General features: G+C 46.0%; 1 protein-coding gene across 2 annotated transcripts; it reads left to right on the top strand.

Moving 5' to 3' along the window:
- The first annotated feature begins 48 nt into the window (after positions 1 to 48).
- BFAR (bifunctional apoptosis regulator) lies at positions 49 to 27,935 on the top strand. 2 transcript variants are annotated; one of them, XM_082715018.1, is made up of 9 exons: positions 52 to 270; positions 4,077 to 4,169; positions 14,515 to 14,851; positions 16,236 to 16,440; positions 17,276 to 17,445; positions 19,554 to 19,698; positions 23,363 to 23,536; positions 24,955 to 25,157; positions 26,662 to 27,935. In XM_082715018.1, exons 3-9 carry the CDS (start codon positions 14,589 to 14,591, stop codon positions 26,852 to 26,854), a joined length of 1,353 nt encoding a protein of 450 aa, XP_082571144.1. In that variant the 5' UTR covers positions 52 to 270; positions 4,077 to 4,169; positions 14,515 to 14,588; the 3' UTR covers positions 26,855 to 27,935. The 2 variants fall into 2 exon arrangements, with proteins under 2 accessions (XP_082571143.1, XP_082571144.1); XM_082715017.1 differs by lacking the exon at positions 4,077 to 4,169 and having other exon boundaries at positions 49 to 270.

Genomic DNA, 27,935 nt, shown 5'->3' with positions numbered 1-27,935 from the left:
CTGGCCCTGGAGAGTAAAGGGCGGGACCAGAGATGGCACGCATGCGCCGAAGTCCTCGGCCCGGGCGTGGCCGCTCTAGGCAGCGGGGAGGTCGCGGGGTTGAGAGGGTTGGAAGAGTGCTGTTTCTCCTCTATGGTCTCAGGCCGGGGGCTCGCTTCTCCGCAGTCAGTCCTCGGCTACTTCCGGAAGTGGAGCGAACGCCTTCTCCTCGGCTTCCGCGGCGGTCCGGGAGGCGGCGGGCGGCCAGGTGGGCCGGGAGGGAGCCGAGTGGTAAGCCCCAGCGTGGCGGGGGAGGGAATGGGGGAGGCCCGGGCTCGATTTCGGGGCTGCGTGTGGAGGACGGCTATGGGAGACGGGTCCGAGGAGGTGCCCTGGGCTCCTCACCCGGGCCCGGGTCCTGGGTACCCGCGGTCCCGGCCACGAGGCGCGGATCCCCGGGTGGTCAACGCCCCCAGTCCCTTCACGAGGGCACCACGTCGGCATGGCCGGTCGCCGGGTCTCGCCTGCGTCCCCTCGAGGGTCAGGGTCGGAGCCGGCGACTCCAGGACCTCCCGGGGCGCGAGGCTGGGAGCATCGGCTTCCAGACACCGTGGAGGAAGGGGGGGACTTAGAGACGCCCACCCCTCAGGAGCCCCTGCCGCAGCCTCTGGCCGCGCGTCGGGAATTGATCAGGATCCTGATAGACTGAACTTCGGGTCCGATGGGCCAGGCAGTTCCTGCCCCACAGCGAAGCGATTGCTCCCGTTAGAAAACAGGGTAACAGACGCGCACAGAAGGGAAAGTGAAACCCCAAAAGTCGCACTGGGGTTAAGCTAGAACCCAGCTCTTGTGATTCCGAGCTCACGGCTCCTAATGGAAACTTGTGCAAAAGGGAGTTTTCTTTAAAAGAAAAAAAAATAAATAAAAGGGGGTACATGAGACTTAGATTGTGTCTAACTGAGGATCCTTGGCGGGGCAGGAGGCCTGTCATTACCCAGGGCGGCTGCCCCCCCCCCCCCAACTTTGGTGGCGGGGGAAAAAGAGCCCAGACGCTGTCATGCCCTCAGCTGTCGCCGTTGGGTCCTCCCCGCTAAAGTCCATTGGTCGGTCCTTTGGAGGGTGGTCTTGATGTCATCCTCGGAAAGGCCAATAGGAAGAAGTTTTACTCTCTTCCCGGGGCACATCCCAGAGCCGGCGCAGAGTGCACGTGCGGAGTTAGGTTGTTTGGTTTGTTCTTGTGAGGACTGTTTTGTAAACAGCCAGTCTGGGTGTCTGATGTGTGTGTTCTGCGCTTCGCTGCCTGTCTCCGTAAACATGTCGGGGAAACTGTGCTCTAGGGCCCGGCGCTGATATTACTAACATAGCTGGCGCTCAGTATGTGCTACTATTAGTAAATCTTCTATTCAGTAGACTCTGAGTACCTATGGACAGTTTGTCATTTAAACCTCCTTCAGAGCAGATACTGGTATCTTGAACTTATGAATGGGAATTAAGAGGCTCAGGAAGAATAAATGTGAGCCTTTTGGAACCCAAATCTCTCTAGGCCTAAGAACATACCTTTTTAAGTATACAAGACTCTCCGTGGAAATTACAGCCTGGGAGGTGAAGAAACACACACAAATGAATGTCATGTTAATGCACAGAGGCAGAAAGGATTGATTTGACTGTGAGGAGAGTTACTCATTAAAGACTTTCAAGTGCCAGGGGATTTGGATCTTGTCATTTGAACACCTTCGACCCAGTGATGGTGTGGAGCTGCATTACAGAGGACGGGAACAGTGTGATACAGGAAAATGCCCAAGGAGCAGGAATTAAGAGATGGGACCAAAGTGTCGTCTATGACTAGATGAGTAGTAGGAGATAGTTATCATAATAGTAATAGCTAATATTTATGTTGCACTTTGGTGCTGGGCACTATTCTGAGTGCCGTGCATATGTCCTTTTAATCCTATCAGCACCCCTATCAGTAATGTGGTATTAATATCCCCATTTTACAGGGGCACCTGGGTGGCTCAGTGGGTTAAGCCTCTGCCTTCGGCTCAGGTCATGATCCCAGGGTCCTGGGATTGAGCCCCACATCGGGCTCTCTGCTCAGCAGGGAGCCTGCTTCCTCCTCTCTCTCTCTCTGCCTACTTGTGATCTCTGTTGTCAAATAAATAAATAAAATCTTTTTTAAAAATCCCCATTTTACAGATGAGGAAATTAAGGCACAGAGATTAAGTGACTTGCTGGAGGTCACACTGTGAATTTGTGGAACTGGGATTTAAAACCAGTCATTCTGCCTCCAATCTTTGTGCTCTTATTAAAAAGTTGTGTTTGGGCTCCTGGCTGGCTCAGTCCACAGAGCATGGGACTCTTAATCTCAGGATCAAGAGTTCAAGCCCCACCATGGGCATGAAGCCTGCTTTAAGGAAAAAAAAAAAAAAAGTCATTAAAAAGTCGCATTGGTTTGTTGGCAGGACATAAAGATTCTCAAATGATAAGCTCAGAACTATGAGCTTGAGTTTTGATTCAGGCACAGGTCCGAGGAGAGATTGGAGAGAAGAGGAAATGAGATTGGAAGTGTTATTTAAACTTTATATTTTGCTCACACCTTACTCAGACCTTGTTTGAAGTATATATTTAGGTATATGCATTTATTTATTAGTATGTAACAGCTCTCTAGCCCCCAGCTTCTGTGTATATAAGACTCTCCTAAGGAACTTGTTTACAATATATGTTCCTGGACCTCTCTCTCGGTTATCCTTATTCAGGTTCACCAAACTTCCAGGTGTTTTTTCAGAAGTTCTAAAGAAATTACTACCATAGGAGTTAGATACATGTTGATTTGATTTCCATCTAAAATATCCAGAACCTATCTTTGTGCTGGCTACTTCAGGAATGATGAGAGAATTCTGTAGCTTGATACCTGATCTTGAGCTCAGGATTTGATTGGAGAGGGAAAGACTACTCAAACTGATAATTGAAGTATGCTCACTAACCAGTGTTTTTTTTTTTTTTTTTTAATCACATTATTGGACTTCTATGGCATTTAACACAGGACAGGTCATTGAGTATATGCCACAGAAACAAAAGCGTCTCATGGAAAGCCAGGACACCTGTCAGTATGTTCTCTTGCCCAGCACCGCTCAGGATCAGTAAATCATGCAGCCTCCAAGTCCAGGCAGCAAGTCAGCCTCCTGTGAGCTAGCTAGCTACCTTTCCCCTAGTAATTTCTGACTCCTTCCAAAAAGAAATCTTCTGGATGAGAGTCGATATGGTAAGAGCCCAGAAATGCTTCTCTTGTAGTAATGAACGCCAGTTTCTGCAGGCTACAAGAAATACACATGATATTCTCTTTTTATTGCCGTTTCTGCCCCCGGCCTGCTTACATTTGGACACATTTCTTTTTATTTCACAGTCACCAGATGTGTGCAGTCACTCTCTTTGCATTTAAAATGTCTGTAGTATTCTGCCAGAGTTTATAGTGTGTCCCCAGAAGCACACCTATTTCGTTCTTTCTTTTTTTTAAGTTTGTTTATTTACTTAAGTGATCTCTACACCCAGCATGGGGCTGGACCTCATGATCCTGAACTCTGGAGTCACATGCTCTTCTGCCTGAGCAAGCCAGCGCCCCTCTCACCCTATTTCTGTTGTGACTGTTCCTGCTTATTTATCTCATGGAAACTCAAGCTCACCCTAACAGCCATAAGCTGGAGTTGATGTTCCAAAATGCAGTGTTGTCATAGCCTAGTTTATTTCCCTCAGTTTGGACTTCTCAGCTTTGTAGTAGCAGCATAAAGGAGCAAATTAGTCCTTTGAACCATTAACCATTACTAACTACTTTGTTGGAATAATGTAGTGTTATGAGGTCAGCCTTTAACTCAGACCATGATTCAGCACCTGGCTCTGCCCTATGTTAATGAGGCCTCCATTTTCTCATCTTTAAAATGGAGATGAGAGTAATAATTATCTCATAGGATTACCTTTCTCATTATAGGGACTCGGTAAATATTAGCAGTTGTCATTATTCTTTGTTGCCACATAACATGTAATGAAAAGAAATAAATAGCCTAAGTAAAGGCCCATATGAAGCCAGAATGTTTCTATTCTTGCAGTGAGACGTCTTTGCGAAGAAATGATTGAGATCATATTTTCAGGCTGGAATTCCAATAAATTAGCCCTCCAAAGGATTATTCCTAAAACATTAGGTATGTACTATCTTTAGAACTTTTTGTTGAATAAAGAGGTAATTATCTACCACGGAACAAAGTAGTTTGAAGATTATAACTTTTTAAAGATTTTATTTATTTATTTATTTGTCAGAGAGAGAGAAAGAGCAAATGCAGGTAGAGGCAGAGAAACAGGCTCCCTGCTGAGCAAGGAGCCCAATGTGGGACTCAATCCTAGGACCCGGGATCATGACCTGAGCCGAAAGCAGTAGCTTAACTGACTGAGCCACCCAGGCGTCCCTGAAGATTATAACTTTTAAGGAGTTAACAGTCATTAATGTGAAATCTTTATAAGCTAAGGGGAAAAATTCTCCACTTAAACTCAGAATCTTTTTTGATAAATCCAATGCAGATTACTGTATTAATTGCTGTTGGGGTGACTAAGGAATCCAATAGGTGACACCAGTAATGTCAGCTCCTTCCAGAGAGTAGCCCTCTAGATGAAGCCACAGAGGAGTACTTGAGCAAATCAAACAGTTGCCCCTCCATGGGAGCAGTAGCCAAGTTCCTTGCAGGTTCTTTAATCACTCAAAATAATTGGGAGATGATTTATATCCAGCCCTTCTTCTTCCTTCATTGATTTTTCAGGCAACTATAGCATGTCGGTTAGGTATTTCTTTGGGAAAACATAGAAAAGGTTACAGTGATAGAGATCTTGCAATTGCCCAAGTCGGCAGACTGTGATCATTGTTTCCTACCAGTTGTGCCAACAGACCAAACCCATGGACATTTTAGAAAAGGTCAACTATACAGTTTGTTCATGTTATATTTTACATATTCATGTTTTCCAAAACTTTCTGCCATTTCTTGACACTGAAATTTTAGAGATGGTATTTTCCTCAGGAAGTAATAGCTTTGCAAGTGTTTTAAAAGTTCCATTGGTGAGCGCACCTAGGTCGCTCAGGTCATGATCTCAGGGTCCGGGGATTGAGTCCTGCATCAGGCTCTCTGCTCAGCGGGGAGCCTGCTTCCCTCTCTGTCTCTCTGCCTGCCTCTCTGCCTACTTGTGATCTGTCTCTGTCAAATAAATAAATACAATTTATTTTTAAAAGTTCCATTGGTGAGATGTCGGAACAAGTTGTCGGTTTTATGGCATGAGCCTGGGGACAACTTTTGAGATTCCTCCTCACCTACACTGTATGAGAAGTGTCCCACACCTGGATGGGGAAGAAGAGACCATGCCACCTCCTGACGGTGGCCGGGAGAAGCATGAGGCACAAACAAATCAGCTGCAAGAGAAAGGGAGCGGGGGATGACAGTAGAAAAGACTGTCACCCCGAACAACTCCTCAGTCCCGTATTTTTAGATAAAGACAATAATCAGCAAAGGAGCCGAGGAAGGCTATACGTTAATCATATGCTGTGTAGATAAGCAAGAAGGAATAAGGTTATACATTGATTATAAGTCATAGATAAGCAAGGAGAAAAGCAGAATAGGTCTGGTCAAGCAGTATAAAATTTATAGTTGAGCAGGCCCCTTCAAAGGGCGCATCTAATTAGCCACAGGCGCTCTCCGGGGAAGGGGAGATAATGGGAAAACATCCTGCCCTTGGCCGGTGGGGCATCCCCAGCTGCTCGGCTTCAAGGACACATACCGTACTCTCCTGCAGAGGCCTGTTGCCAGTACATGTTTTTCTTAAGGCCATATCTAAACATGCTTGATGGCTAATACGATTTCTTGTAAGTTATATTTTAAGTAACACATTGTTCTGAGGGACAGTTATAAGACCACATTTACCAAACACTTCCTGCGTGCTGCTGTCTCCTTCATGCTTAGGACAGCTTTGTGAGGTTGGTGGTGGTGACCCCATTCCTTATGTATGCTAACGGGAGACTTAGAGAGAATGACTAATTTTCCCACAATCCCATAACTCATAAATAGTGAAGCTGCGATTCAGAACCTGTCTTCTGATTTTAAAACCAAAGTGTTCTGTTAAATGGTGCAAATAAACGTTAACTCTTTTTTTTTTAAATTAAGATTTTATTTATTTATTTGACAGAGAGAGAGATAACAAGTAGGCAGAGAGGCAGGCAGAGAAAGAGGGCGAAGCAGGCTCCCCGCTGAGCAGAGAGCCCGATGTGGGACTCGATCCCAGGACCCTGAGATCATGACCTGAGCCGAAGGCAGAGGCTTAACCCACTGAGCCACCCAGGTGCCCCTAAATATTAGCTCCTATGGGAAAAAGGAAATTACACTGATTCTTAGCACCAGGAAGTAAATAACCCCAAAATATTGAACCAGGTGTCTTAAAGGCCTGTACTAAATATTTGATACACAGACGAGCCCACAGGCTCTCACTACATTCATTTTGACCTTGGTCACTGAGGGTATGATGAAAATAAAGCCAACTTTAAATTTTCAGACTTGCCCTCAGATTTATCCAGAGCCTTTCACCTATGGAATCTATTGAACAGGGATATCTAGCCTCTGATTGTAAAACAGAATAGAAGAGTAATGTAGAAGAGGTTATGGAAGACCTCTGAGGCACTTTCTCAGCAATGATGATAAACAACCCGCCTGCGAATCAAGAGACAGGGAAGCTGTTTGCTGATAGAACTCCTTAAGCTTGCTAGCCTAAGACCAGTTAACCTAGAAACCTCATGTGCTTGTCCATAGACTCTGAAGGCATCAACTACGGGAGAGGTCACGAAATCACAGATAATTCACACAAATATGCCTTAGGTCAGGAAGTAAACAGAAATGAGGAATACAGATGGGTGAGGGGTAGCAAACCTAAGCAGATATGCCCTATCTGAAGGTTGCAGCTACCGAGTTACTCAGCTCAGGCTGAGTCTTGTCACTCCGTATGACGTCCCAATCTTGCCAGATCTTCTGACGTTTTTCAGCAGAAGCCAGGAGTCTGGATTTTTATGTGAAATCAGATTTTTTTTTTTTAACACTGTACAAATTCAAGAGAAGGAAGAGAGGAGCAGGAAGGAAAAAGACAGTGAGGGAGAGAGGGAGGAAGGAGCAACACCATGTGAAAGCCTGTCCAAAGGCCAGATGTCACCACAGTGGAGTGGTGGCTGCCCATGTGGCGAGGGTTCCAGGACACAGAGAGTGGAAGCTCATGGCAGTAATACTGCCTTACCTTGGAAAAGCTCACCTGGGTTCATTAGAACCACTCTAGGAAGCAGAGGGCTGTAGAACATTTAAAACGTCTTTATCCTGGGGGTGGCTCAGTTGATTAAGTGTCCAACTCTTGATTTCAGCTCAGGCTGTGATCTCAGGGTTGTGAGATCAAGCCCTACTTCAGGCTCTGTGCTCAGCAGGGAACCTATTTGAGATTCTCTCCCTCTCCCTCTGCCACTGTTTGTATTCTCTCTCTCTCTCTCTCTCTCTCTCTCTCTCAGATAAATAAATCTTTAATGGGGCGCCTGGGGGGTTGGGCGTCTGCCTTCAATTCAGGTCATGATCGCGGGGTCCTGGGATTGAGTCCCATGTTTGGCTCCTTGCTCAGCGGGGAGTCTGCTTCTCCCTCTACCTCTGCCCACTGCTCATGCTCTCTCGCTCTCTCTCTCTCTCTCTCAAATAAATAAAATCTTTTAAATATATATATATAAGTCTTTATCCTGGGGCTCCTGAGTGGTTCAGTCAGTTAAACCTCTGACTGCTGGTTTTGGCTCAGGGTCAGGAGATGGAGCCCTGCCTGGGGCTTCACTCTCGGCAGGGAGTCTGCTTGGGATTCTCTTTTCTGTCTCCCTACCCCTCTCTTCCTTCCCACCACAGGGGTGTGCACGTGCACGCACTCTCTCACACAAAGAAATAAAATCTTTTAAAATGAAAAAAAAAGGGCGCCTGGGTGGCTCAGTGGGTTAAGCCGCTGCCTTGGTCTTGGGTCATGATCTCGGGGTCCTGGGATTGAGTCCCGCATCGGGCTCTCTGCTCAGCAGGGAGCCTGCTTCCTCTCTCTCTGCCTGCCTCTCTGCCTGCTTATGATCTCTCTCTGTCAAATGAATAAATAGAATCTTAAAAAAAAAATTTTAATGAAAAAAAAAAAAAAAAACCAACCCCCAAAAAAAACACTTCTGTATGCTGGTGGTTAAACAGTAGGTTTTCACTTTCTTTGGATTTTTTTGATCCTCTTTGAGAACCTAATAAAAACTATAGATTTCCTTCAGGCAAGTGCCCATGTTACACACTCCTCTGCACAAATACATCCTGGCATGTAATTTGAGAGCACACACACACCTCTTGACGTGCCTCTGCAGCCATCAGTTCAAGACCCAGAATTTTTTTTAAATTTTATTTATTTAATTGACCGAGAGACAGAAAGAGCACATGACTGACTCCGAGATCCTGACCTGAGCTGAAGACAGACACTTAACCAACTGAGCCACCCAGATGCCCCTCACCCATTGGCCTTTTAAAACTAGAAGGTAAAAGCTGGTCCTTACCTTACCAGCTCTGAAAGTTTATTTCTCACGAGAGGAAACAAACCACACAGTGGCATCTAAAATGTATTTTTAAGTCATATTTTGAAAAGCTGAAATGGCCACTAACTTGGTCTTGAGATAGTCTTTAACAAACTAGGGACCGCACAGACTTTGATTACCATGGAATCATAGTAATTGCTATAGGAAGAACGCTAGTTTCAGCGTTAGTTTGCCCTCAATTCAAAACGTGAAAGCTAACAGAGAAAGAGTATACATTTTAACCAAAGTTACTTGATCTTTTGCTATTTCTTTCTATCTGCTTTTGGGTTATTTCCATGAGGGAAAGCAGCACTTTCGGAGGAATAAGTACCTCTTAAGCGATAACATATAGTTCAGACACCAAAGTCCCAAGCTGTGGGGCCACACCCCTCCTGCCATGACCATGATTAAAGGCCTCTGAGAAAACCAGTGTTCTTGAGGATGTTTTGGGCTGTTCTCTGTAAACTCGGCCCACAGCAGGCACTGTGAGAGGGTTTTGCTGTCTCTTTTTTTTTAACATTTTATTTATTTATTTGACAGAGACAGTGAGAGAGGGAACACAAGCAGGGGGAGTGGAAGAGAGAGAAGCAGACTCCCTGCTGAGCAAGGAGCCCCATGCAGGGCTCAATCCCAGGACCCTGAGATCATGACCCAAGCTGAAGGCAGATACTTAATGACTCAGCCACCTAGCCATTTCTCTTTTATTTATTTTTTAAAAGATATATTTTGTTTATCTGAGAGAGAGAGAGCGAGTGCCCATGAGCAGGGGGTAGAGGCAGAAAGAAAGAGAGAAGCAGGCTCTCTGCTGAGCAGGGAGCCCAATGCAGGGCTCGGTTCCAAGATCCCAGGATCATAACCTGTGCCGAAGGCAGACGCTTAACAACTGAGCCACCCAGGTGCCCTGGGTTTTCTGGCTCTTTCTGAGTTCCTTCACAAGTAAGCATTAGAATGTCCCTGTTGCCTACTGTCTTCTCTCCCAGTCTCCAAGGCTCCAGAGAGGACTGAGGGAGGAGAGTCATTCCACTGTCCACCCCCTGTGCCCTGTTCCCGGGGATACACTTTGGTTTGTGTTTAAGCGTCACGTGAAATGACAGGTGTTAATTGCCTAGTTCAGAATTAAGGGGGAAGAACGCCTGAGTTTGGAAAAGTCTGAGAAACTGCAAACAGAGACAGGTTTGAAATGACCAGGTTGAATACCACAGAATTGAAGAGTACAGCAAGCCTCTGAGGCTGAGTCATTCTGAAGAGCTCTGGTTTCTGAATAAAAATTTGGGTCTTGGGGTGCCTGGGTGGCTCAGTCAGTTAAGCGTCTGCCTTTGGTTTGTGTCATGATCCTAGAGCCCTGGGATCGAGCCCTGCATCAGGCTCCCTGCTCAGCAGAGAGCCTGCTTCTCTCTTTCTTCCTGCCTCTACCCCCCACTCATGGGCACTCGCTCTCTCTCTCTCAGATAAACAAAATATATCTTTTAAAAAATAAATAAAAGAGAAGTGCCTAGGTGGCTGAGTCATTAAGTACCTGCCTTCGGCTTAGGTCGTGATCTCAGGGTCCTGGGATCGAGCCCTGCATGGGGCTCCTTGCTCTTCAGGAAGCCTGCTTCTCCCTCTCCCGCTTCCCCTGCTTCTGTTCCCTCTCTCGCTGTGTCTGTCTCTGTGAAGTAAATAAATAAAATCTTTAAAAATTTTTTAAAAAAAACAAATAAATAAAAGGCTAATTGGTAAGAAATGAATTTCAAATATTGTCATTTTCTGCAAGTTACTCTGAAATGCATGCTTAGCCTCATTCTTAACTCCCAGCTACAGTTTTATGTCTCCAGCTGCTTACTAGACAATTCTACTTGCAAGTCTTATCATCACGTCAAACTTAAGTTTTCTGAAATTCCACTTCTTTCTAAGATTGGCCCCATGTGCTCACAGTGACCCATTTCTATCACAAGTAGCTTTCTTCCCTAGCTCTGACACATAGGCAGCATCTTTGATCATTCCTTCTCTCTAGTCATCAGAGCCCATAAATTATTTTCTTTTTTCTTGAAGATTTTATTTTTTTAAGTTTATTTGACAGAAAGATCACAAGTAGGTAGAGAGAGGGGGAGGCAGGCTCCTCACCGAGCAGAGAGCCGGATGCGGGGCTCCATCCCAGGACCCTGAGATCATGACCTGAGCCCAAGGCAGAGGCTTAACCCACTGAGCCACCCAGGTGCCCCATACATTATTTTCTAAACATCTCTCAGCTACATTGATCCTTTATCACCTGTCATTCCTTTGCTGTTTTCATTTTTTGTCACCTTCGTCCCAGAAGTGATAAACATTTTACTTCTAAGCTATCCTAGTCTGGCCCTCCTTCCTCAGGGGATTTATCATCCTTAAGCACAGCTTTGCTGATCTCATTGCCCCAGAAACCTTTATGTGTTACTCTTGGCCCACCTGTCATTAACTAGGCACATAAGACCCGGAATCAGACCTGTAGCTCTGGGTCACTCGCGGCTCCCCATGGAGACTCTGACAGCAGTGCCCAAGTCAGGCCCCTCTTTTCTGAGCTCCTGTCCAGTCCTCACTGGGAGCCTCGGGATCTTTCCTCTGACCCTGAATCCAGATGAGATCCTAAATGTACGTAAAGGGCTACCCAATGCCTAGCTCGTAGGAGAGGCTCAATAAATGGCAGTGGTTCGGGGGCCTGGTTGGCTCTGTTGGTTAAGCATCTGCCTTTGGCTCAGGTCATGATCTCAGGCACCTGAGATCGAGCCCCATGTCAGGCTCCTTGCTTGGCAGGAGTCTGCTTGTCCCTCTCCTTCTGCCCCTCCGCACCCCGACTCATGCGCTCAATCTCTGTCTCTCAAATAAGTAAAACCTCTAAATAATAATAATAATAATGAGCAAATAAATAAATAGTATTGGATCAATTATTATTTCCTGGGATAATGTTCTCATGGTAGTTGTTTAATCAGCATTAGCCAGATAAAGGAACTACTTTAGCGCAATGATTCCTTTTTCTAAAAAACTAGATAAGATCTCCCACTTCCTTAACAAAATGAGGAGACAGCCCAAAGGAAAGCACTTAGGTATTTTTTTAATGTTCCTCAAAATACAAATAATAAATATGACTGATTATCAGAAATTATTTAATTTGTCATTAAGAATATTTATTTGAATTCTTCCAAAAAGAACAGTTTTGGGTTTTTTTTAAGATTTTATTTTTAAGTAACCTCTACATTCAGCATGGGACTCTAATTCACAACCCTGAGATCGAGAGTCATATGCTACACCAACTGAGCCAGCCAGGCACCCCCCAAAAAAAGTTTGGGCCTCTACAGAAATTGTTCCCCTGTTTGCTGTTACTTATTATTGTGAATAGCATATTTAATTACTGTATTTAAAAATTTTATGTTATATTTAATCTTCTAACTTTATCTTTACCTAATTATCTTTTTAATACTGATGAGGAATCTCTATTCCACTTTAACACTGAGTTTTAGATTCAGTTGCGTTTATTCTTTGAGTTGAAGGGGAAAAGATCCGAAGTGGACTCTGCCCTGAGCACCAGCTGTTGCTGGGTTCGGTCTCAGGACCTGAGATCATGACCTGAGCAGAAACCAAGAGTTAGTCGCTCCACTGACTGAACTACCCAGGTGCCCCCAGATTTGCTTAAAATTTAGTGCTCTGTGTAAGTATTACGCATCACTCTGTAAAACGTGATACAGTTCCAGGCCCCTGGGTAACTTAATCACTTGGGCATCCAGCTCTGGGTTTCGGCTCAGGTCATGATCTCAGGGTCCTGGGATTGAGCCCAACGTCAGGCTCTCTGCTCAGCGGGGAGCTTGCTTCCCCCTCTTTCTGCCTCTGCTTGCCTCTCTGCCTACTTGTGATTTCTCTCTCTCTCTTTTTTTTTTTTTTTAGTTTTATTTATTTGCTTAGCAGGCAGAGATCACAAGTAGGCAGAGAGGCAGGCAGAGAGAGAGAGGAGGAAGCAGGCTCCCTGCAGAGCAGAAAGCCTGATGTGGGGCTTGATCCCAGGACCCTGGGATCATGACCTGAGCCGAAGGCAGAGCCTTTAACCCACTGAGCCACCCAGGCACCCTGTGATTCTCTCTCTGTCAAATAAATAAATAAAATCTTTTGAAAATCATAAAAATAAATAAAATAAGTAAAAGGCCATATAGTTCTCATGGCTGTATTTGAAAAGCAGGTGAATTGCTACTTTACATGGTTTACTTACCACATGCCAGACTCTGGACAAGGCACTTCACTTGCCTTTTCATGTTTTATTCTTAAACCTTCTCCATGGGGCTAAATGCTATTACCACCCCCACTTAAACACGAGGAAGCTGAGTCTCCGAGAAGTCCAGTCCTAGCAGCTAGTGAATGGCAGAGGGCACAAGGCAACCCAGCCCTGGAGCCAGTTTCATAACCACTGCACCCTGGAAAGTGGAAAGAGTCCTCTCTGCGTGACCACTGTGGGTGATTGACTTCCTTTGTCTTCACAGTATCCAGGTGGAGAAACCCTTACCCGCCAGCACCTCCACTGTTGTAATGCCAGGGACAGTGTGAATAATCATTTCCTCAGCGCCCGTTGACACCATACACCATCCTTGCCACTTTACTTTCAAAGTCTCTGATGCTCACAAGAAGCCTTGAAGCTTTCTGTTAACCACCATTTCACCACTGAGAACACAGGGCTCAGAGAGCTCAAGTAACTTAAACATAGTCACAGAGCACGTGATCAGAGAGCTGGGATTCTACCTCCGTGGTGTTCTACACCATACTGCCTCTCCATAAAACAGTCTCCTAAGATCCACATAAGGAAGAGAAGAGCATGGTCTTTTGCTCTTTGCTTATCGGCAACATTACCATGTTCCTGTGGCGCCAAATTGGCCAAGTCCAGAGGGTGTGACGTTTTCAGACTGATGTGGATTGAACCCCAGGGGAGTTGACCTGGCACAGGGCATTTCAGAAAACAAGGGTTCACTCACTTTTTTGGTACTATATCTGTGGGAGCCTCTGCAATCACATGTTTATGAAATAATTACCTAGCAAGAAGGAAGTTGTTTTTTTTTTTTTTTGGATAAAGAAAGGCTTTATTTACCTGAAGGACATCAGTTTTGGCCACCTCCAGACATTTTACTGGCCCAAAAAAGCTGTTGTTGTTTTGTTTTTTAATCATACATGTGAAAGGACTTGAGAAACTTAATTGGGAAAACTGAGGCCAGAGGAATTACATTTTTCTAAGTAAGTTAGTGGAAGAGAAGGATCTAGAACTCCCCACCGCCCCCCAAGTCCATCAAACTTTCCACTGCATTGTTTCACTTCACCTGATTTTCAGAAGTATGACAGAGCAGAAAGAAATTCAGTGAGGTTTATTTGGTTTATAGAATGTGAATTTTTAGGGCGCCTGGGTGGCTCAGTGGGTTAAGCCGCTGCCTTCGGCTCAGGTCATGATCTCAGAGTCCTGGGATCGAGTCCCGCGTCGGGCTCTCTGCTCGGCAGGGAGCCTGCTTCCCTCTCTCTCTCTCTGCCTGCCTCTCCATCTACTTGTGATTTCTCTCTGTCAAATAAATAAATAATAAAAAAAATCTTTAAAAAAAAAAAAAAAAGAATGTGAATTTTTAGACATTGTATTGGTTACCTTTAAAAATTGGCTTTAGTGCGCCTGGGTGGCTCAGTGGATTAAAGCCTCTGCCTTCGGCTCAGGTCATGATCTTAGAGTCCTGCAATCGAGTCCTGCATCTGGATCTCTGCTCGGCGGGGAGCCTGCTTCCCTCTCTCTCTCTCTGCCTACTTGTGATCTCTCTCTCTCTCTGTCAAAAAAATAAATTTTTTAAAAAATGCTTTAAAAATTGGCTTTAATAGAATGGCAGTAATCTCAAACACCTGCTAAACTAGTTGTCCTAGTTCTGTTGTCTTTTTTTTTTTTCTAGATTTAATGATGCTCTGCAACATTTTTCTGAGTCTGAAGCTTTCTGTGCCTGTGGATCTCAGAATTTGCTAAGAGATGGAGGAGCTTCCGCACAACGATCTGAACACAATGACCCACGAGAACGGTGACCCCCTCCAGAGCACCAGCCCTCAGATTTCCGTTAGTGAATTTTCTTGCCACTGCTGCTACGACATCCTGGTTAACCCCACCACCTTGAACTGTGGGCATAGCTTTTGCCGGCACTGCCTAGCTTTATGGTGGGCCTCTTCCAAGAAAACAGAGTGTCCGGAATGCAGAGAAAAATGGGAAGGTTTCCCCAAAGTCAATATTCTCCTCAGGTAATGCTCAGTCCATATCAGTGGCGCATCCATTTGCACAGTGTGTTTTCTCATCATGGGAGCGGCCATGTTTGAGGGGGCCAGACGTGCAGAGCTGCCACCCACCCTCCCCACGCTGTGGTCGTCTTAGATCTAGAACAGTGTGAGTCAGGGGGCTCAAGGACAGCAGATCCAGAACTCCTTTCCTCACAGGGGACCATGACCTGTTACTGTTTATCACAAAGGGGAAAAAAAAATTCTGGGTATCAGACCATTGCTTATAATCCTTTGTCATGTAACACTTTTTATTGATTTGTTTCCACCAAGGACACCCTAGGTCTAACAGAGAAAGTGGTATAACTGCACAGTTCTGTACAAATCACTGTGATGCTAATTTTCTTCATCTTTGACTAAACTCTGTTCCAGTGTTCATATCAGTAGCGGTAGCTTCTCATGCATAGTCTTGTAAACAAATAGCAAAACCTTTCAGATGGTAGGTTCTTTTCTGCTTCTGCCCATAATATTTATAATGTACCTGTGAGGTCTTGGAGGCTAAAATCCTTGCTCTCCTTCTCTCGCCTTCTTGCCACCAACAGAGTACCAGAAAGTTCCTTGAAAACGTTAACCTAACATTCTCTTTTTCATCGGAGATACATTTACAAACACTTTGCTCTCACGTGTCAGCCTGGTTTACCTGAAGGTTGATCTTAAATTGTAGGAAGATTCTCCGATTATGTGTAATTAAAAATGGGGAGCCCTATAGTAGGACTTAATGGCCTTCCTCTTACTACTCAACTCCACGTGTTTTCTTTTTGATGAATTCATTTTTAATAACATAAGCAATACATAGATACCTTCAATTGTTTGTATTCTTTTTAAAAATAAGTTAGAGTTATTACTGACAAAGTTAAATAAAGACCCCTTTGACCTCTCCTTCCCCATTTTGCAATCCTTCCTTTCTTTTTTCCCCAGAGTCATTTCAGTTATGACTTAGTTATGATATCCTTCAGATTTTTAAAACTATTTTTATACGTATGTGAGCCAGTAGGAAATGCAAACATTTCCTCACATCAGTGGTGGTTCTGCAGTTTACTATTTTCATTCCACAATATGTATGTCTTAAACTTTTTCATCTAGATACAAGTGATACCCAGTAAATTCATTTTTAAAACCATGTAGCATTCCATTCTGTGCAAACAGACCATGTTTTTATTTGACTATTTCTCTAACCACAGACCTGTAAGTTGTTTCTCATTTTTTGCTGTTACCAGCCTTCTTATCCATTCTTCTAAAGTGCTTGTATATTATCAAATATCAGCTGTTAGTTTGATTTTAACCTCTAAATATTATAAGATTTAGACAAACAACTGTCTTGTGACTTTTTTTTTTTTACTATTCTCCATAGGGATGCCATTGAAAAATTATTTCCTGATGCCATTAAAAAGCGACATGAAGACATTCACCTGAATAATGACATAGTCCAGAGTCTTGCAGCCTTTCAGAAATACGGGCACGATCAGGTTCCTTTAGCTCCAAACACGGGCCGAGCGAATCCACAGAGAGGCGGGGGATTCTTCTCCGGGGTGCTCACCGCTTTAACTGGTGTGGCAGTAAGTTTATCAGTGTGTTTCTCCACCCCCTGGCCCTCACAGTTTCTACTGAAGTCAGTCCCGTTGAAATTGATGGCGTACCTCGTGCAATGATTCAGTGCACGCATCGAGATCAGCCAGGTCATGTGATTCTTCGGGGCTGCTGCGTCCACACGTAGTCCCCCTCACATTTAGAGCTCAGTTATTATTAGCTTTATTCCATATCATGCTCTTCATAACCTCTGCAGTAGCCACCGTTACTACTCTCATTTTATCTCTTCATTTCTTTTTATTATTATTATCATTATTTTTCACATAAGCTCCATGCCCAGCATGGGGCTTGAAGTCATGACCCCGAGAGCAAGAGTCACCTGCTCTACTGACTGAGCCAGCCAGGTGCCCCTGTTGTTCCCACTGTAGAGGTGAGGAGACCAGTGCAGGAAGGTATTAGAGCTGGGATGCGAGACCATGTCTACTTTGATGGTCCAGTGTCAAGCACAACACTTTACTAACACCCCATGGAGAGACAATCTTCTTTTCGGTTCCATGCTACAACAATTTAAAAGTTACACATTTTCCAGCAAAAAAGGCACATGATAAGTCCATTATCTTGGCCAAGATGTTGGGGTCAAGGGTGCAGTGCTGAGTTCTGTTCCCTCATGTCCTCACCCTGAGCAGTGAGAGGGCCCCCCCCCCCCGCCCCGGGAGTTCTGCTCCCCGGCTCTCTTTGCTTCCTCATACAGGCGTGGCATCACTCCCTCCATGCTCAGCCCCTTCCCTCCCCTGCCCCACACTGAGATGGAGAAGCCATCCTCCCTGACCTTTCTGTGTGTTCCGGGCCCTCCCTCTTCTCCAGGTGGTCCTGCTCGTGTACCACTGGAGCAGCAGGGAATCTGAGCACGACCTCCTGGTGCACAAGGCTGTGGCCAAGTGGACAGCAGAAGAAGTTGTCCTCTGGCTGGAGCAGCTGGGCCCGTGGGCCTCTCTCTACAGAGACAGGTTTTTAGCAGAAAGAGTAAATGGAAGGTGAGAAGCAAGATATTCTGACATTTTTTTTAAGCTGCTTTATTGAGATATAATCCACAGACTATAATATTCACCTATTTAAAGTGTGCAACTCATGGCATTCAGTACCTGCACGGATGGCTGCAGCCATCACCCCAATCTAGTTTTAGAACATTTCATCACCCCAAAAAGGAAGGTTTTCCTCTTGCCAGCAGTCCTCATAACACCCTGCTCCTTCCCCGGCGACCACTGTTCTCCTCGCTATCTTAATGGATTTGCCTGTTTAGACTATTTCCGATAAATGGAACCAGACACTATTCATGACCTTTTGGTTCTGGCTTTTTCACCTCGCAGAATATTTTCAAGGTTCATCCAAGTTGTCACAGGTGTCCATGCTTCGTGCATTTTTATGGCTGAGTAATATTCTGGTTTGTGCCTAACCCGCATTTTATGTGTCCCTCCTTCCATGGCTGGACACTTGGGTTGGCTCCGTTTGGGGGCTGTTACAAGCAGTGCCGCTGTGATCCTCGGTGTGCGGGTTTTTGTGTAGACCTGCCCTTTCCGTGCTCTCTTGGAGTGGAATTGCTGGGTCATGAAGTAAGCCCTTCTGTTTAACTTGCTGAGGAGCTGCCAAATTGTTTCTCCAAAGCAGCTAAGTCATTTTATGGTATGATATTTTGTTTGTTGCTTTGTGATTATAAAAGAAGCAGGTATTTAATAGTTCCTTAAAAATAAAGATGTAGAACTAGAAGGTATCGGAAGTGAAACAGCATCAAAATTCTACTCCTCGGGGAAGACCACCATTGTCATCTTTCTGGACATCTCAGATTTTTTTTCCATGTTTATAGAGAGGTACACATAAAGGTGTATTATTTATTTGTCTAAACTGAAAGTATAATATACCAAGCAGACCTGTGTTTATATGTGTGTCTGTATATATGCATGTATGTGTATGTACTGGAGTCTGTTTTAAACTGATCTCTACCAGAACAGATCTGGGCTGTTTCCTTTTTCCCGTTCCAGGCAATTCCAAGCAATGTTGTAGGGAATGCTCTGATACAGGGAACTCCCATATCCAGTTGGCAGCCTGTGGGGAGGCCTGCCTCTGCCCATCAGCAGATCCCCTCACCCTCACCCCCTTCCAGAGCACTGTCCATCTTTATTGGAGTCTTTCCTTCCCCGGAGGGACTGTGTAGGGATAGTACTTAGCTCACCACGAAGTGCTAAGAGGGGCCACAATCTGCTTGTCCTGGACAGCCGTCTACTCACTGCCCTCTGAAACTGTGTTTTCAGCGCTTGGGAAAACCAAATGCTCCCACTGTTTTTTGTAAGAATTAGCACCTCTCCCCAATTGTGGTTTAAAAAAAAATTTTTTCCCCTACCTAGTTAATACATCCCTACCTTAATACATCTTCACATGATTGCCTGCCTTCCAGAGGCTAGATTCCTAGAACTAGAATTTCTGGGTCAAAGCACATAAACCTTTCCAACTTTGATAAATGTTTCCAAATTCCCCACGAAAGGACACCAGCCTCCATCCCTCCACTGGTGTACCTGCGGGGCTCTGGTTAGGGGCGTGGTTAACGATGAGTGATTGTTGAGGTGAAGTCGTGTTTTTCGATGAAAGGGATCAGACAAGGGAGCTACCATCATTTGTCTTAAATCATTACACCCAAACAGCTACTCTCAAAATCAGAACATCTTATTGGATTTCCTTCCAATTTTTTTTTTCCCATAGATACACATTTTGAAAACCAGGGTAGTATGTGAGAGGTCAGCCTACATATCGGGCAAGGGGGCAGGAATCAGAGATGAGGTGCGAAAGAGACCAGGCTGTGCCTTGGCTGAGCCACTATATTCCTCCAAGCCATTTTTTCAGCCACAAAACGGCCATCATGCCACCTACTGGGCAGAATTGTTAAATGGATCAGTGATGACTTGCGCAGGTGGTTTCAGAATCACTAATTCAGGGGTTTGCTGTTACTACTGTTGTGTCTTATACTAAGTGAAGTGTCAGCTTACTCAAGGCTAAAGCATTTGTGCTGATAGGATGCAAGACTGACTGTGAGTTTGCATCCTGTACATAATCTCAAAAGCAATCTCCCCCTGCTGCTCCCCCTCCCCAACAGGTTGCTTTTAACCCTGACAGAGGAAGAATTTTCGAGGCCGCCATATACCATAGAAAACAGCAGCCACAGAAGAGCCATCCTCCTGGAACTGGAGCGTGTCAAAGCCCTAGGTGTGAAGCCCCCTCAAAATCTCTGGGAATATAAGGTGAACTCTTAATTTTTTTTAATCAAGAAAAATACAGAGAATAGCCTCTCTCTCATCTGCATGCCCACTGCTTAGGAAAACATCACAGCCACCCCTCAACCCCCCAGCTCCCCACCCTCCTGCCGCTGAGCCGGGGGTCCTTACTGGGCACGTTCCCTTACCTGTGTCAGGGGGTTGCATATGCAGGTACAAGGAGTGTTGTTTCATGGGCCCCTCACCTTCACGGAAGGCCCATGAACTGAGCATTCCTTCTGCAAGTAGCTTTTACCTCTCTGGCCCCAGTTCACTCACTTTCTCTTTCAAGCACATGCTCGTTGAGGCCTTGTCCTGTCAGTGAACCTGGGGTTCTTGCCATGTTTGCTGTTAGAAACAGTCCTGCTCTGGAAATTCTTTGGACATTCTTATGCTCGATGTTACATACTGAGGAACGGGCTTGCTAGCTCCCAGGCAGTACACATCTCCAGCCGTACGAGCTGCAGATAAGCCATTCTTCACCGTGCCTGCACCACAGAGAGGATTTCAGCAAATATTGGACCGTAAAACTAACACATTTTATTATAAAATAGACTTAGAGCCTAAAAAAGGCAGCATGGAGAAAAATAATTACAAATGGCCCATAAGTCCACGGGAAAGAATTCTCACTCATAATTAAAGAAGCGCAGACTGAAGTAAGTAAATGGTGTCATTTTCACCTGTCTGGTCTTGTCAGGGATAAGAGCATCATAATCAAAGGAAAGAGACACTTGTGTGTTCTGTGCATCCTAAATCTGGTGCGGTCTCCGTGGAGAGGAGTTTATCAATAACTATTAAAATTTAAACCGTACCTGTTTGTGACCTGTGGCGTCACTTCTTTGTGCTTAGAGCACAGGCAGCCTGGTCTGGGGGTCAAGGGCAGGGTGGCCACGCTCCTCACTGGGCTCCTCCAGGGCACGCTGGCTGTGGGCCAGCAGCAGGCACCTGGGCTCCATATGCCCATCTCCACCTCAGTAAGTGACTTCATAGCGTCACAGTGAGAACTGCTCTGAGTCCCCAAACATCGTTCAAGGAGACCCTTACCACCACATCGTTGGTAATAGCAGCACGTGGAAAACCAGTGAAGCTGGTTAAGTGAGGAGGGCACAGCCATACGTGCAGCCATTACAGAAGAAGGTAGGAGCTGGGGGCTCCGGGTGTCCCAGTAAGGAACAGAGCCCACATCACACTGTTAACTGCAAATACAGAAAAGCACGTTGGAAAGTAGGCACATTTGTATGTATCTTTATGTTTGCCTATGCAGAGAATATTTGTGGGAGGAAACACACACTGTTAATGTTGAGACTTGGACAGAAGGGATAATTTTATTTGTCAATACATTTCTGTGCCATTTGGAAAACGTTGTGTTGACTATGTACACATAGTATTTTAAAACTAAAAAAACACTCGTTTCAGAATTTTTGAAGAATGGGCATAGAGATAGAAGGTTTGTTGCTTTTTGCATTACTGCTGACCCTTTATTTAAAATACATAAAAGTAATCTTAATATTAACCCATGGGAACGCAATTCTAGACCCAGGCAGAATCTTATCAGTTGGCTCCTTCAGATCTTCAAGGCTGCCAGCACACACACCTCCCCCCCTCCCCGGATTTGGTCATTTGACAGTTCTCCAATGTGATAAGATTCTTCCAGCCGTAGTGTCCGGGTGCAATTCCTGTTCTCATTAGATATGGGAGAAACAGCTCCCCATTGAAGTGCTCTCATCATAACCCCCTTACAGGGTGGTGGCTTTTCCTTCCTTTCTGATAGGAAGTAGCCAAGCATGCGCACTGGTTCAGCACTCACACTGACCCCAGACCCACAAACAGGTCACCTGCTCACCTCCCTCTCCCTTGTACTAACCGTGATGTGGCTGGCCATACTCTTGACTTTATTTCGGGGACCATTTCTCCTTTAGATCTTGAATGCTGGACAAGAACAGTACTGGCCCCAAGGCAATTGGTTGGTGGGGGTGGTGAGGAATTAAAAAAGTCTTAAATAGTTTGTGATTTGTGACCCCCTCCAACAGACCACAGTGCAAAAACAAGTGTATAGTTTATCTGTGGTATTCACATTTCATGGGGAGGCAAGATTATGGGAAAAAATAAATGTTTTTAAAAGTCTCCTTAAAAGGGGATAAAAAAAAAAAAAAAAAACAGGTTGGGAAACATTTTTGAATGATGAATTACATGTTTATTTCTCACCTACCTTAGGCTGCAGTGATATTTACTATGGAAAATTTCAAACATACGTAAGAGTAGGATGACAGTACAGAACTGCCAAGTACCCTTCCCAGCTACGGCAACTTACAGTCATGTTTATTTCCGTGGTCCCCCCACCTGCTCCCTCCCCTGACTTTTGAAAATCTAAGATACCTTATTTTTCATAGGTAAATATTTCATTGTGAATCTCTAAAAAGTAAAGACCCCTTTAGAAACAAAACTGGCGACATCTGGGTGGGTCAGTCATTTAAGCATCTGTCTTCAGCTCAGGTCATGATCCCAGGGTCCTGGATCGAGTCCCATGTCTGGGGCCCCCAGCTCAGCAGGGAGTCAGTTTCTCCCTCTCCCCTTCCTCCCCCCCAACTCATGCTCTCTCTCACTCTCTGTCTCCCAAATAAATAAATATAATCTTTTTTTAAACTTTAAAAACAAAACTTAATTCCCTGATATCAAATAACTTGTCAGTATTTAAATGTACTGCATACCTTTTTCTTCTCGTCCATTTGTTCGAAACAAGGTCTACATTTGGTTATCGTGTCTCTCAAGTCTCTTGTAGTGTATGGATTCTCCCTCCCTCTTTTCGTTACCCTGCATTTATTTGTTGATGAAACGGGATAGTTTTGGCTGTAGTTTCCCCACATCTTGAATTTGGCTGATTGTCTCTCTGTGGTGTCGCCTGATGGGTTCTGCTGTCTCCTGCATATCCCATAATCCAGTAGTTAAATCTGGAAGCTCGCATTGGTTTAGGTATTTGACAAGACTTCTTCCTATGTGGTGATGTCTTCTTCCATCAAGAGGCTCATGATACCTGACTGTTTCTTTCTGACGGTGGCTGCCACCATGACCATTGATACTTTACTTGCAAAATGGTGATACTGTGATTCTCTCATTTCTTATTTTTTTTTATTGAGAGAGAGAGAGAGAAAGCACACGGTGGGGGCAGGGGGCAGAGGGAGAGAAAGGAAGAATCACAGGCAGACTCCCCGCTGAGCGTGAAGCCCGATGCAGGAGCTCGATCTCACAACCCTGAGATCAGGACCTGAGCTGAAACCAAGAGTTAGATGCTTAACCAACTGAGCCACCCAGGTGCCTCTAAAGTAAACATTTTTAAGGCTCTTTGATACGGTTTACAAAATTGTTTTCCAGAAAGGTTGGGTTTTACTGGCAGTGCCTAGGAGTACGCATCTCAGCTCCCCACAGCCCCTCCTACAAAAGCCATGGAGAAAGACTGGGTCTTTATTAAATGTAGCCCAACTTATTGATACTTGGACTCTTCTTGCTGTCCATCCATCCATTCATTCATTCATTCATTGTGAAAACTACACAAGAAAGGTTGATGGCAAAGGGTGTGAGACTGTGGAAGGAACACAGGTGGGGAGCTAGCCACCTCTGTTGTAACAGGGCCCCGTGCCTGCCTTATCCTCTGCAGGCTGTGAACCCAGGCAGGTCCCTGTTCCTGCTGTATGCCCTCAAGAGCTCCCCAAGACTCGGTCTGCTGTACCTCTATCTATTTGACTACACGGACACCTTCCTACCCTTCATCCACACCATCTGCCCGTTGCAAGAAGACAGTTCTGGGGAGGACATCATCACCAGGCTTCTGGTAGGTCTACAGAGCGCCATGAACGGAATTATTCTGCCACCCCTCAGTGTGGTCTGGAATTGGAAATGAGACTGTAGCTGTCATGGAAGAGCCAACAGCACCCAGCCTTCATTTTTTCTTGCAAGGAGGAACCCTGCAAGAGAACATAAAATAGACCCTCCCTGCTTCCAGAAGCTGGTTTTATTTACTGCATTACACACAGCAAGAAGGGCTACTCTCTGGACCTGAAATATTTAGAGGGGAAGAAACAGCATTGCTTTTGTTCTAAAAGAAGATAGCCTAGGTCTGGATTGCCCAAGGGTTAGATCTGCGGACCTTCCAGCTTGGCCACCTGTCTGTTAAGAGAATCCCCAAAGGATGATGGTTTATCCTCCCACAGGGCAGAGTAAGCATCCATCCCAGTGGCCTCAGGAAAGTAAGCAGCTGACCACAGGCCCCTGGCAGGGATAGTTGCCCACCTTGGCTGTCGTGTCTTCAGTTTGATCGACGGAGTCCTCCAGAATTGCTGGTGGATCCCACTCAGTGATTTCGGTGTATCTGGTTGGTCATTTCAGGTGATGTCCTTTGCATCGCTGCCCTCGGAGCAGTCCCTGTGATCTGTTGAAATCAAAAGTCACATGGTTATAGGAATCGTCATGTGATCCAGACCCATAAATATTAAAACAGGATTCCTAAATCTCCAAAGACCTTTTTTAAAATACTTGTCAAGCATCTCCCTAACTGACTTGAGCCTTGGATGTAGTTTAAAGCCTGCTGATAAGCCGCTATGCATAGTGTTTATCTCATTACCCCGTTTCCTGCTGTTTACCTGTCCTCACTGCACTGCAAGCCAGAGGCCTCCCTACCGTTCCATTCTAACAGGCCCCAGCAACCCCTGTTCACTCAGCACACTCACTTTCTTCTCGCAATATGTAGTTTCTGTAAGCCTTCTGGATGCCTCTGTGAGTTGTTTAAATGCTCTGGTTAATCATTTGCTAATATCTGTAGTTAGGGCTTTTTATTTTCCCCAAAATTACTTTTTCAAAGTATATGTTTAATTTTCCCATGATCTGTTATCATTCCAAGGCAGCTAAGATGTCAGATTTAGAAAACTGTCTGAGTTACCCATGCAGTGAGGAAGAAATTTAAAAACTGTCCTAATTTCAATTCATTGCAACCTCATTATTTATAACTCGTGCTTGGATTTTTTACTTCCGGGTTTCCCCCACGTTCCATACATGTGAGGCATCTCTCTTCCGCTTCTTTGATAACATTTGTCCGGTGTAAGATTAGTTACTACAAGGTGAGCTGAGGGTTGGGAATTTCCTGTTACGTTGTTGGGTATGTGGGGGTTTTCACAAATGTAAAGTTTTCTGTAAAAGTCAATCCTCACAATTTTGTGTGTGTCCCCTTGTGCTTATTTTGATGTTATTTGAAAGGATCTTAGAGAGCCCACGTGGAAACAGTGGAGAGAATTCCTCGTCAAGTACTCCTTCCTTCCGTACCAGCTGATGGCCGAATTCGCGTGGGACTGGCTGGAGGTCCATTACTGGACGTCCCGGTTTCTCATCGTCAATGCCATGCTGCTCTCGGTTCTGGAGTTCTTCTCCTTTTGGAGGATCTGGTCAAGAAGTGAACTGAAGTGAGTGTGATTTTACAAGTTGGAGATGGTTGGAACAGCGGGCACTGAGAAAGACTTTTACCAAGTGGCGGAAGGGTCCTCTTTGAAGTAGTGGGTGAACGGGAAACACTCCTTGGGCCCCGGTGTAGAAACACTGCTTAAAGCAGCGATTAGGAAACAGTCCTCACGTTCGGGGGTGGGGAGGTTTTCGTGGTGCTCACTATTCAAGAGTGTCTCCGTGTGTCTTATCTCCGTGAAGTAACACACCGTGTACTTCTGGGGGTCGGGGTGTGCATGAAGGACCATAGTAAGGAATACGTACTTTATGGAAAGGGCACAGTGGTAGAGCATAAAGAGATCTGGTGAGGAAGTCATAGTCCTGAGTTCTAATCCTCCCACTGATCAGGACAGTAATCGCTTCTTGGGATTAATGCATGAAATGAGAGCCCTGGGCTAGCCATTCAGAGTCGGGACTCTTGGTTTCCTGTGATCGAAACCAGCCCGAATTGGCTTTCCCAGACTTCCTGCACGGCTGGACCCAGAGACCTAAACGCTGTCGTCAGGACTCACGCTCTCCCTCTCGCAGCCCTGCTCTCAGCTCTGTTGTTCACCCTCCGGCAGCTCTCTCTGCTCGGGGCCCGTGGTCACTCCGGGCACGGATTGGAGCAGCTTAGCAACCCCGCTGGAGGGAGCACACTTCTTTCCCCGCAGCACTTACAGTCTCGGGGCTCCCGCTCCTTCGCTCTGACGGGCCCCGCCTGGGTCCCATGCCCATCACCAGTGCCGGGGCATGCCCTTGCCCACCAGCCAGGGGCTGCTTCAGCTCCACCAAGACCACATAGAAGAGACAGGGGCAGGCGGCACCAGAAGGAAAGCTCAGAAAGTGTTTCGTGGGGTGGGGGGCGTAGCAGGTGGTTTCTGGGCAGGCAGAAGTAACACAGCCGCACGCCAGCATCCTCACAGCTTTAAACATCCCATGACCCACAGAGTTCTTGGCCTCGTGAGTCAGTAGCAGCCCTCCAAATAGCCCCCAGACCTGACAGGAACCTCCTGTTGATATATCAGGCTCACGGTTCATTGACACACACACACACACACACACACACACACACCCCACTCCCAGCCCCTAGCTCTCTGCTGGGTGCTGCAGATGTTTTGGTAAGGAAAACAGACAGTCTGGACTCTGCAGGCCTACAGCCTCACAGAAAAGACAGACATTAAACACATACAAGCATGACTCAGCGCCCAAGCAGGTGGGGCTGTCCTGGGGGCAGGGGCGGGGGGTCCTCCCTCACTGTGGGGACCAGGGCCAGGCACAAGCCGCAGGCCCCATCCTGGGAGCTAACGATGCTTGGTCAGGCAGAGGCACGCCTCAGGCGTCAGGGCGGGGAAGGAAGCCTCTGCAGCTCCGGCAGCCGGGCTCGGGCTCCGTGCTGGGGGGAGGCCCGGGGCCCAAGCCCTTTGGCGCCATCGTTAGAAACGGCATCACGACCCCACCTCTCAGATGCTTCTCTTCTTTTCACAGGACTGTGCCTCAGAGGATGTGGAACCATTTTTGGAAAGTATCAACACAGGGGCTTTTTGTGGCCATGTTCTGGCCCCTCATTCCTCAGTTTGTTTGCAACTGTTTATTTTACTGGGCCCTGTACTTCAACCCAATTATTAACATCGATCTCGTGGTCAAGGAAGTCCGACGGCTGGAAACCCAGGTGTTGTGACTGGCACTGCCCAGGGCCTGAGGGACTCTTCCAGCCTCCTTGACATCGGAGCACTGATGCTCGAGCGGGAGGGTGGGGAGGGGGGAGCACACTTCCTATTTCTACGCCTCGTGAACAAGGTGCTGCTTTGTCTGTCAGAGGCTCCACCAGGTCCTCTCTCCCTCTGCCTGTGGCATCGTGGCAGCAGGAACTGACAGCCCAGAGCTCGGCCGACACAGCGGCATCACCTCCCAGCCAGCCGCCCTCCTCACAGAGACCAGGGAGGCCTGGTCCGCCGTGGCTCTCAAGGACCTGGGTCCCCACGCGTGCAGTGGTGACAGCAGAAGGCTGCCACGTCAGTGATCCCGCTGGACAAAGGCTCCCAGCGCGAGTTGCAGCCCAGGGCTGAGCCGGAGACCTGGCTTGTTGGGGCCAGGCCTGTCCCCTAAGGCGAATTTAGGAAAAAAAACGGGAGAAGATTTTGTCACAGGCGTAGACAGTTGCACATGAGCAATACAGAGGAAAAGCCCAAATCTGATGGACGATTCTGGATTATGAAAGAGTTGCTAGAAGGTTTGTCAGAGTGAAGAGCACACTGGCATCAGATTTTCCACGAATAATCGCTGCGAGCCTGGATTCCTGTCGGGCAATAACAGAGAGTAACTCACGTGGGGCTGAGCTGCCTCGGTGCCACTTACAACGATTGTCGTGGGGTTGGTTTGTTTCGTTTTCAGGAATTTAATATCCAGGATAATCCTTTTGTTCAAGGAAACGTTTTGTACATTGACCTCGCACTGTATGATCTTACTGTCCTGTTCTCATGTATAAAACAGCAAGTATAATTACACCAAGTGCTGTCATTGTAAATACGGATGAGATGAAGCAGGGCCTTTTCTTTCCTTCCAGTGTAAAGATAGCAGGTGTGGATGGGAGCCGCCCAGAGATCGGCCCCACAGAGGTAAGCTTGCGCCCAGTGTTGTTTGATGACTCTATGAACCCTTCATTTATTCTTTGGACCTTTGGAAGATTTCCCTCAAACTTTGCACCTGAAAGTTTGAAGCAATCACTTGAAAGCAAAATAAAGATTTTTATATAGATAAAA

The sequence above is a fragment of the Mustela nivalis genome, assembly GCF_964662115.1.
Source record: "Mustela nivalis genome assembly, chromosome: 19".
Taxonomy (NCBI): Eukaryota; Metazoa; Chordata; class Mammalia; order Carnivora; family Mustelidae; genus Mustela; species Mustela nivalis.
The sequence above is the reverse complement of the archived record's forward strand: the minus strand, read 5'-3'. Positions and strand labels throughout refer to the sequence as shown.

Coding starts and splice junctions, on each gene's coding strand:
- BFAR (XM_082715017.1), top strand. CDS start 14,589: ATGGAGGAGCTTCCGCACAACGATCTGAACACAATGACCCACGAGAAC. Junction 16,441..17,275: donor CCGCTTTAACTGGTGTGGCA/GTAAGTTTATCA, acceptor CCTCTTCTCCAG/GTGGTCCTGCTCGTGTACCA. Junction 19,699..23,362: donor AAAATCTCTGGGAATATAAG/GTGAACTCTTAA, acceptor TATCCTCTGCAG/GCTGTGAACCCAGGCAGGTC.